Raw genomic sequence first — 10,500 nt, forward strand, 5'->3', positions numbered from 1 at the left:
TAAGCGACTTTTCTCTCTGTGTTGACTGCTATTGGGTGTTATACACAGGTTACATTTTTATAATAGGGAATTTAATATATATTTTAAATGCCTTAAAATAACATTGTCACAGGCATATACAWATGCCTTCACTAAACACTGTAGTTCTTAGTTAGTTTGAACATGTGCAGATAATGTTTGCACATTCATCGGGATACTAGAATTCAATCACTTGCGGTCAGTTATAAATGTATGTATCTTCAAGGCCTATTCAGTCKAAAACGTAAACAGGTGTCTTGTTTAGTCTACTCTTGAAAACGTTTCATGCAACAGCAGAATTACATTTTTCATTTTGTTTAACCTTTATTTAACTAGGCACGTCAGTTAAGAACAAATTCTTATTTACAATTAAGGCCTACCAAAAGGCCRCCTGCGGGGACAGGGGCTGTAATTCAAAATAAAAATATAAATATAGGACAAAACACACATCATGACAAGAGAGACAACACTACATTGAATACATTTACTGGACAGCTTCTGTCCAGTTTCTGTACAATATCTTTCTGTAAGGTTTTTGTGCATCTTCCTATATAACTATCTCTGTTCTGTCTCTGTATCCCAGCAGGTATGATTCAGAGGAAGGATGTGGTTCTGTCAGTTCTAGGACAGCTGCAGGATGCTACAGAGAGCTCCGGCCTGGATGCCCTCACCAGGGTAGCTCTGGAGGTCCGCCAGGTCCTGACCCCCTTCACCCTGCCCTCCTCCCCTTGCCAGGAGTCCCCCAGCTGGGCAGGTATCGATGGCAAGGCCCATAGCCTGTACCCTGCTGACGCCCCCAGAGGCCTCCTACCTCTGGTCTGTAAGGGAGAAGGTAACCTGCTGTTTGATGCAGCCAGCATGCTGCTAGTGGGGACTACTAGTCTCAGTCTGGAYCTACAGGTGAGGAGGAAGTGTTTCACATGCATTTGAAAGAAATATGTGTTTCATTGGCTTGTGTGGATTTGTATTTCCAAGGCATGAAGGTTATAATTCCGTCATTTTGAATTTGGATAACTCAGAGCTAAAAATGTATTTTTCTGTGTTTTTCAAATGATAAAATACTTTATTCTGACTACACATTTAGAAAGATATAATTAGTTACTATATTGGTTTGTAGCCTAATCTGTATTTTGACAAGTACTGAAACATGTATTCTATTCCCTCCAGGTGCGTACGGTGGTCGACATGCTGCTGTGGAAGAGGTACTACTTGTGTGGTATGATCGACTCTAAGGTGATGCTGCAGGCGGCCAGGTTTAGCTTGTGTGCCGAGGAGTCCCAGGACATGCTCAACCTCCCCTTGTCCGTCCTCGAGGCTATATTTGATGCCGATGTCAAAGCCTCCTGTTTCTCTGGCTCCTACGCCAACATGTGGCACCTCTATGCCCTCTCCTCTGTCCTCCAGTGCAACATCTATTCTGTCTACCCCATGTACAACCTCAAGATACGACCCTACTTCAACCGCCTGATAAGACCCAGGTCCTACCCCAAAGACATGGACCCTATCACCTTGCACATTATGTGGTCTGGAGAGCTAGAGGGGGGCTCCACCAGCTCCAGATTTAGACCCATAGTCTTTGTAGCGTTAGTCCAGGCTAGCGACTTCCAGATGGGCAGTCCTAGCACCGAGAAGAGGGTCCCACCCCCATTGAAGACCCAGGAGCTTCTCAAGCAGGACTCCCACCTGTCCTACTCCAGTCTGAAGGACAAGTACAACATCACCAAGAGTACCTTCTACCGCTGGAGACGGCAGACACAGGAGCACCGCAAGAAATCAGCTGCCAGGTCCACCTCTATACAACTCAATACTCTTTATCAGTCGTAGATACTGATGACAGCGTCGTGGCACTCTGGGACATTCTCACTTTAATGGCTTGTGGTGTTTTGTTGTGGTGTTTTTTGTTCTGGTGTTTATTGTGTTTGTGGTGTTGTGTTTATTGTGGTGTTTGGTCTGGTGTTTGTGTTTATTGTGGTGTTTGGTCTGTATGTTTGTGTTTGTTGTGTTTATTGTGGTGTTTGTGTGTTTATTGTGGTGTTTGTGTTTGTGTTTGTGGTGTTGTGTTTATTGTGGTGTTGTTTGGTCTGGTGTTTATTGTGTTTGTGGTGTTGTGTTTATTGTGGTGTTGTGTTTTGTGGTGTTTATTGTGTTTGTGGTGTTGTGTTTGGTCTGTATGTTTGTGTTTGTTGTGTTTATTGTGTTGTGGTGTTTATTGTGGTGGTGTTTGGTCTGTATGTTTAACCTTCTGCTGACATAGACAGATTAATACTCATTCAATCCCTTTCTATGAAGGTACGAGGCCAAGCACTTCGTCCAGGCGTGTTATCTGGAAGGGAAGCTTATGCCTCTGCACCAGTTTAAAGAGTTCTTCCCTGAGATCTCCCGGTAAATAAGATACTGAAAGCATTGTCAATACCGTTGAGATCACCACATGGCATGATGTCTTTACAAAAAAACACATTTTAAATGGTTCAAAAATATCTAGATTTTAACTTGACTTTTCTGTGCCCATAATGCTGTAGTTATGCTGCTGCTGTCTTGTATAATTCTGTTGCCTATGAATTGCCTTTCCTTTTGGGACAACAACAATGTCATTCTCTCCCAGGTCCACCTACTATGCCTGGAAGCACGAGCTGATCTCGTCCGGCGGTAGTTTCTCCACGGACGAGGTGAGTCCAGGGAACAGCACGGAGCAGGAGTCCTGGTCCTCCCCAGAGTCCAAGCCCAGGCAGGAGGAGGAGGAGAACCAAGAGGTAGAGCCAGASCCAGAGCACCACGACAGCGTGGCCAGTATGTTCGGCCTGAACTACAACAATGATAAGGTGGACGGGGAACGGGCCCAGAACCTGGCGCTGATGCAGGAAGCCAAGAAAGTTCTTCAGAACTGCATCTCCATGAACACCTRGTTCCCCTTCAGGATCTTCAAGAGGAGCTTCCCTGGCATCTCCAGGTCAGTGACAAGGATTTACCTGCTGTATAGCATGGCCTTTAATCAATCATCTCCTTCATTTTTATTGATTTACTGTTAAGTGTGTTACAATTTTAAATGCAATTTAACTCCAGTTTAATTTGAATGAARACAGATCCACTTACTACAACTGGAGAAGGGAAGCCATGCTGTTCAATAGAGGCTACAAGGCTAGGAGTAGTGAAGACAACTCTGATGTGGATAAGAGTAGTCCCACTGATGGTCAGTCCCCTATCGGGGGGACTGAGAGCCATGGTCATGRTGCTGCTGTCTTCCCCAGAATGAAGATCTGTAGAAACAACTACAAAGGGTTCAGGTTGGTGTTCCTACACAGGAAGAAGCTGAGAGAAGCAGCCAAGGTGAAGGTGTGGATTTCAAGATGGCCGATGTCCAAGTTCAAAGTGAACTACCCTTCCCTGTCACTCTGTTTCTATTGGATGTGGCGCAACGGCCCGAGTCAAAACAGGAAGGAGAAAATCACCCACCCGTCTCTGTCTCTAGAGGTGAACAGGCCTGAGGATATTATGGAGAACAACAACGCAGCAATGGAGAATGTTAGCGGCGTGACGGAGATAAAGACGAGGGGTCTGACTCAGGACGTGACTCAGGATGTGTTGTTGTTAGGGGGGGGTCCAACAGAGGGTCTGAGAGGCCCTTCCACAATGACTTTTGTGACACCCCCCTTCGATGCCCCCCTCCCTCTACCCAGGTCCCCCTTGCCCCTTCCCAACCCAACCAAGATGTCCACCACCACCACCACAACAGATGACCAGATGTTTGTGATGGATCTGGTGGCCCTGGCCAACTTCAAGGCCAAGGCCAAATTGTTCCTCCAGAAACGCTTCGAGGAGAAATCCTTCCCCACATTCAAAGAGTTCAGGTCCTWRTTCCCCCTGACTCCCCGCTCCACCTACTATATGTGGAAGAGAGCCCTGCATCACGGAGTGCCACTGGTACATGGCTGAGGGAGAGAGGGCATGGCTGAGGGAGAGAGGGCATGGCTGAGGGAGAGAGGGCATGGCTGAGGGAGAGGGTATGGCTGAGGGGAGAGTGGCAATGGCATGGAGGGAGAGTGGTACCGAGTGTAATTGGTGGTCATACGGCTCTGCTTACACGAGCTTTAAGCAGAACGGTGCCCCGTACAAACGAAATGCTCTCTTGTCTCTTCAGATCCTAAACTATCCGTTCTCCCTCCCTTCACTTCCTCAAACAGAGCCATCAGTATTAACCATCAGATTCTGGCTCTTTTAAAAATGTAGATTTTTCTTCAACTGAAACATTGTATTTGTTTAGGTAGAGTTTGTTTGAGCGCGTGGTGAAGCCTAATACATTGGGATTGCTATGCTAAATGCATCTTAATCTTGATTTGTCCTGCTCTCCTTGTCTGTTCCCCTCCTCCCTCCATCTCTTTACACCTATCACCTTCAGCTCATGGACCCATTTGGCATGTGTGGAAAAGACACTGTTCCGTAATGTTCGCTGGCCTCCAGGCAAAAAGGCAGTTGAAAGTCACCATGATGGTGCCAGTTGGGGGCTTTGATTTAATGGTCTTTGTTTTGAGACTCGGTTGTTTCTGCTTCTCTTGTCTCGGTTTTAATCCCATCTCTCTCATCATGATGGGTTTTAATCCCCATATCTCTCGTTATGATGGGTTTTAATCCCCATATCTCTCGTTATGATGGGTTTTAATCCCGTATCTCTCATTATGATGGGTTTTCATCTCTCAGTATTGTTGGTTTTAATCCCGTCTCTCTCATTAAGGTTGGTTTTAATTTCTCTCTCAGTATTGCGTTCAACACCATTTTATTTCCATGTTCTCATTTTAGTTAGCTAATTGTTTTCAAGGTGTGCTGTTTTTGTTAATCCATTTGATGTCTGTTTATCTGTTCTAGAAGATTCCTAGTGGTTGACCTTTTTTACTAGATTTTTTTTTTAGATGTGTTGTATTGAAAGAAGTCTGAGCTGTAGGGAAAGGCATTTGTTTCAGAAATCAAGTTTCTCCTTTATTGTTTAGCTCCCTTTTTGTTTTCCAAGCATGTTCTGCAAATACTGAGTTTGATTCCACCCCCCCCCAAAAAAATTGACAATTGAGTGTTCATCCACAGCCTTGTTCAGGGGCAGAACGACATTTTTACCTTGTCAACTCGGGGATTCGATCTTGCAACCTTTCGGTTACTGGTCCAACGCTCTAACCACTAGGCTACCTGCCGCCCCAGTGCTACTTACAGCATGAGAGGGTTCATTGGTTTTCCAGCATATGTTACAGGGTTCAAGACATTTTGTTTTATTTTCATTGACAAGTTTGTTTACGAATGAATGTTTACAACACTTCTGGACTCACTACCAGAACATGTAATTAGAATGTACTAATTGGCCTCATTAAGTATATATTTCCTTTATGAATCTCTATTTTCTTGCTGATTACCATGCTTTACCATGCTTTTTATTTTTTAACTACCAACATTTTTTTCTTCAGGTAACTATACTGTGAAGTATCTTCTTGATATGTGAAGTCTTAAACTATGGTATGTTAGTTTAGATCAATTACGTTTTTGTCTTTTACATTTTTTTTAATTTTTTTTATGTCCAGTTATATATATTTTTTTTTCTTCTCAAAACATTTTCTCTGAGTATTGACATTTTAGACACTGGTGTATAACTGCCGTCATACATTACCAAACATTTTTATATTTCAATTTCTGCATATTTATTTGTTTTGTCATCTGGTGGAGTGTACATCAACCATATTTTTCTCACCCACAGTGAAAATATTGTTTTCCCAATTTTTTTTATCAATAAACCACCAACTCAAATTCAGCTTGTGTTTTGATTGGATGACTCCTAGAGCTTCTAGCTCCATTCATATACCTGGCAGCAGGTTATCTTGCTTTAGATTGGTGTGATTTTATTCCGTTGTAGTTCATTGTCCCCCTAGCTTGAGGAGACCATGATGAAGGACTAATCAACCATGCTGAGTTTAACAGACACACAACACAGTGGTATTGACCAATCCGCTTTGACATCAGTGGTATTGACCAATCCGCTTTGACATCAGTGGTATTGACCAATCCGCTTTGACATCATGGTAGACCACCGCTTTGACACATGGGTATGACCAATCCTTCGACATCGGGTATTGACCGAATCGCTCGACATTCGGTGGTATTGAACAATCCGCTCGACATCGTGGTAGACTCGACATCTGGTGTATTGACCAATCCCTAACATCGGTGCTATGTGACAATCGCTTTGACATTACGTGGTATTGACCAATCCGCTTCGACATCAGTGTATTGACCATCGCTTTGACATCAGTGGTATTGACCAATCCCGTTAATCGGTGGTATTGACCAATCCGCTTCGACATCCAATGGTATTTGACCAATCCGCTTTGAACATGTGGTATTGACCAATCCGCTTTGCACATCAGTGGTAATTGTGACCAGTTTGAATCGTGGGTCTGACAATCCGCTTGACGTGATTGACCAATCCGCTTGACATCGAGAGTATGACATCCGTTTGACTCATGGATGACCTCCGCTTAGACATGGTGGGAGAATGTCAACAGGGGGCTTCTCAATCGATGCTTTCTCCCACTGCTATGTCAATGAGTTATAGTTTGGTTGTTCATCTAAATGTCTCTTTTTAAATAAAAAAAAATGCAAAAAAAAACCATTGATTTTTTCACCCATCGATGATTTCTGAGTGGCAAATGTAATGTGTATATCAATTCATGTTCGCAATTATGAAAGCTGAAGGCAGTGCACCAGCTGAATTATTATTTAGTTTCACTTTATTTAACCAGGTAGCCCAGTGAGAACAAGTTCTCATTTACAACTGCAGACCTGGCAAGATAAAGCAAAGCAGTGCGACACCAAACAAAACAACAGAGTTACACATGAACAAAAAACACAGTAAAATACAATAGAAAGAATAAAGACTTTGTGCGCAAATGGCGTGAGGAATAGATAGTCGTTTTTACAGGTACACAAACATAGGTTTCTATTGTATTGTCTAAGCTCAGTCGTATTTCAGGTAGTCAGAAGTCAATGGAGAATTGCCAAAATCTGTCCGACCAACAAGTGTTTGAAACACAAACATAGTGTTTCTATTGTGTTGTCTAACGCTCAAGAGAATTGTCTGACCGCATAAAAGCAAGATGGTAGTAAAGCCAACTCAGCAACTCTGTTTACCCCCCCCCCCCCATAGGATTTAAGTGCATGAACAACTCAAATCTGACCATGATGACACAATTCCTTTTCTGCATAGTCCCTTACGCGCTGCTCTAGTACTGTGCTAATGAATAATGTCTGGAGGGAGGGGGGGGGGGGAATTGTGCAGGGAAGAGGTGTAAGTAGATGAGAGAGGGATAGGAGTTCCAGGGGTCCAGAGAGAAAGATCTGTGGCCTGGGTAGAGATGGTGGGGGAGGAAGGGAAAACCTATCCGATCTTTGGGAGGGAGAGACCAGATTGGGTATCAGGAGGGCCATCAGACATACCTAGCGAACCCTACAGCCTACCCCAAGGCTCCTCATGTTCTGTTGATCTGAACAGATTGGGTCTTGTACAGTATTTTCTACTCTACGTGGAAATAGTTCCCTCGGATAGTTTCACCATCTTGTGGAGCTTTCACTGAGGAAGAATCCCAGTTTTGGTTTTACTTGCCTTCTGTCCACTCCTCAACACTTTGAACAAAGGTCAAAGGTAATCGAGGAGAGGAAATATGGAAACAAATGCGTCGGCATGAAATAACTCTCCTCCACTGATGCGTCATGAAATAACTCCACTGATGCGTCATGAAATAACTCCTCCACTGATGCGTCATGAAATAACTCTCCTCCACTGATGCGTCATGAAATAACTCTCCTCCACTGATGCGTCATGAAATAACTCCTCCACTGATGCGTCATGAAATAACTCTCCTCCACTGACGCGTCATGAAATAACTCTCCTCCACTGACGCGTCATGAGGCAAATTATGTTTACATAGGTGGAATCCCAAAGAAATGTTATAAAGTGATAAAAATAAATTGAGCTAGTTGTGAAAGACCTTTCATAGATAAAAGGATAAGTAGTGTGTGGGTTTTTAAATGTGTGCGTGTGTTTCTTCTCTGAGAAAACAACAGCTGATTCAAAGACAGTGTGGCAGATTTTAACCTACAGTGGCAAGAAAAAGTATGTGAGCCCTTTAGAATTACCTGGATTTCTGCATAAATTGGTCATCAAATGAGATCTGATCTTCATCTAGGTCACAACAATAGACAAACTGTGCTTAAACTAACACACAAACAATTATGTTTTCATGTCTTTATTGAACACACCGTGTAAGCATTCACAGTGCAGGGTGGAAAAAGTATGTGAACCCTTGGATTTAATAACAGGTTGACCCTCCATTGGCAGCAATAACCTCAACCAAACTTTTTCTTTAGTTGCGGATCAGACCTGCGCAACGGTCAGGAGGAATTTTGGACCATTCCTCTTTACAAAACTGTTTCAGTTCCACAATATTCTTGGGATGTCTGATGTGAACTGCWCTGTTGAGGTCATGCCACAGCATCTCAATCGGCTTGAGGTCAGGACTCTAGTACACTCCAGTATGTTTCCTTCTGTTGTTGATTTACTTCTGTGTTTTGGGTCGTTGTCCTGTTGCATCACCCAACTTCCTTTTGAGATTCAATTGGCGGACAGAGCCTAACATTRTCCTGCAAAATGTCTTGATAAACTTGGGTATTCATTTTTCCGTCGACGATAGCAAGCTGTCCAGGCCCTGAGGCTGCAAAGCAGCCCCAAACTATTTTAAAATAATTTATTTATTTATTTATTTAACCTTTATTTAACCAGGTAGGCCAGTTGAGAAGTTCTCATTTACAACTGCGACCTGGCCAAGATAAAGCAAAGCGGTGCGACACAAACAACAACACAGAGTTACACATAAACAAATGTACAGTCAATAACACAATATAAAAATCTGTATACAGTGTGTGCAAATYAGGTAAGGCAAGAAATAGGCCATAGTGGCAAAGTAATTACAATTTAGCAATTAACACTGGAGTCATAGATGTGCAGATGAGAAGGTGCAAGTAGAAGTACTGGTGTGCAAAAGAGCAGAAAAACWAAAACAAATATAGGGATGAGGTAGGTAGTTGGATGGGCTATTTACCGATGGGCTGTGTACAGCTGTAGTGATCGGTAAGCTGCTCTGACAGCTGATGCTTTAAGTTAGTGAGGGAGTCTCCAACTTCAGTGATTTTTGCAATTAGTTCCAGTCATCGGCAGCAGAGAACTGGAAGGAAAGGTGGCAAAATAGGTGTTGGCTTTGAGGGTGACCAGTGCGATATACCTGCTGGAGCGCATGCTACGGGTGGGTGTTGTTATGGTGACCAGTGAGCTGAGATGAGGCAGAGCTTTACCTAGCAAAGACTTATAGATGACCTGGAGCCCTCGCCTCATCTCAGCTCACTGGTCACCATAAACAACACCCACCCGTAGCATGCGCTCCAGAGGTATATCGCACTGGTCACCCTCAAAGCCAACACCTATTTTGCCACCTTTCCTTCCAGTTCTCTGCTGCCGATGACTGGAACTAATTGCAAAAATCACTGAAGTTGAGACTCCCTCACTAACTTAAAGCATCAGCTGTCAGAGCAGCTTACCGATCACTACAGCTGTACACAGCCCACTCGGTAAATAGCCCATCCAACTACCTACTCATCCCTATATTTGTTTTTGTTTTTCTGCTCTTTTGCACACCAGTACTTCTACTTGCACCTTCTCATCTGCACATCTATGACTCCAGTGTTAATTGCTAAATTGTAATTACTTTGCCACTATGGCCTATTTCTTGCCTTACCTATTTGCACACACTGTATACAGATTTTTATATTGTGTTATTGACTGTACATTTGTTTATGTGTAACTCTGTTTGTTGTTTTGTGTCGCACCGCTTTGCTTTATCTTGGCCAGGTCGCAGTTGTAATGAGAACTCTCAACTGGCCTACCTGGTTAAATAAAGGTTAAATAAATAAATAAATAAATAATTTTAAAATAGTTTGGGGTGCTTTGCAGCCTCAAGGGCCTGGACAGCTTGCTATCGTCGACGGAAAATGAATACCCAGTTTATCAAGACATTTTGCAGGAAAATGTTAGGCTCTGTCCGCCAATTGAATCTCAAAAGGAAGTTGGGTGATGCAACAGGACAACGACCCAAAAACAGAAGTAAATCAACAACAGAAGGAAACATACTGGAGTGTACTAGAGTCCTGACCTCAAGCCGATTGAGATGCTGTGGCATGACCTCAACAGGCAGTTCACATCAGACATCCAAGAATATTGTGGAACTGAAACAGTTTTTGTAAAGAGGAATGGTCAAAATTCCTCCTGACCGTTGCGCAGGTCTGATCCGCAACTAAAGAAAAAGTTTGGTTGAGGTTATTGCTGCCAATGGAGGTCAACCTGTTATTAAATCCAAGGGTTCACATACTTTTTCCACCCTGCCACTGTGAATGCTTACACGTGTG

The 10,500-nt window shown here is 43.2% G+C and overlaps 1 protein-coding gene across 1 annotated transcript; it reads left to right on the top strand.

Annotated features, from left to right (window-relative positions):
• The first annotated feature begins 606 nt into the window (after positions 1-606).
• LOC112076590 (vertnin-like) lies at positions 607-4,009 on the top strand. Its single transcript, XM_024143321.2, has 5 exons — positions 607-918; positions 1,186-1,802; positions 2,308-2,400; positions 2,621-2,965; positions 3,099-4,009. The coding sequence occupies exons 1-5, from the start codon at positions 607-609 to the stop codon at positions 3,946-3,948; spliced, it is 2,217 nt and encodes a 738-aa protein (XP_023999089.1). The 3' UTR covers positions 3,949-4,009.
• The last annotated feature ends 6,491 nt before the right edge of the window (positions 4,010-10,500 follow it).

The sequence above is a fragment of the Salvelinus sp. IW2-2015 genome, unplaced genomic scaffold (assembly GCF_002910315.2).
Source record: "Salvelinus sp. IW2-2015 unplaced genomic scaffold, ASM291031v2 Un_scaffold3862, whole genome shotgun sequence".
Taxonomy (NCBI): Eukaryota; Metazoa; Chordata; class Actinopteri; order Salmoniformes; family Salmonidae; genus Salvelinus; species Salvelinus sp. IW2-2015.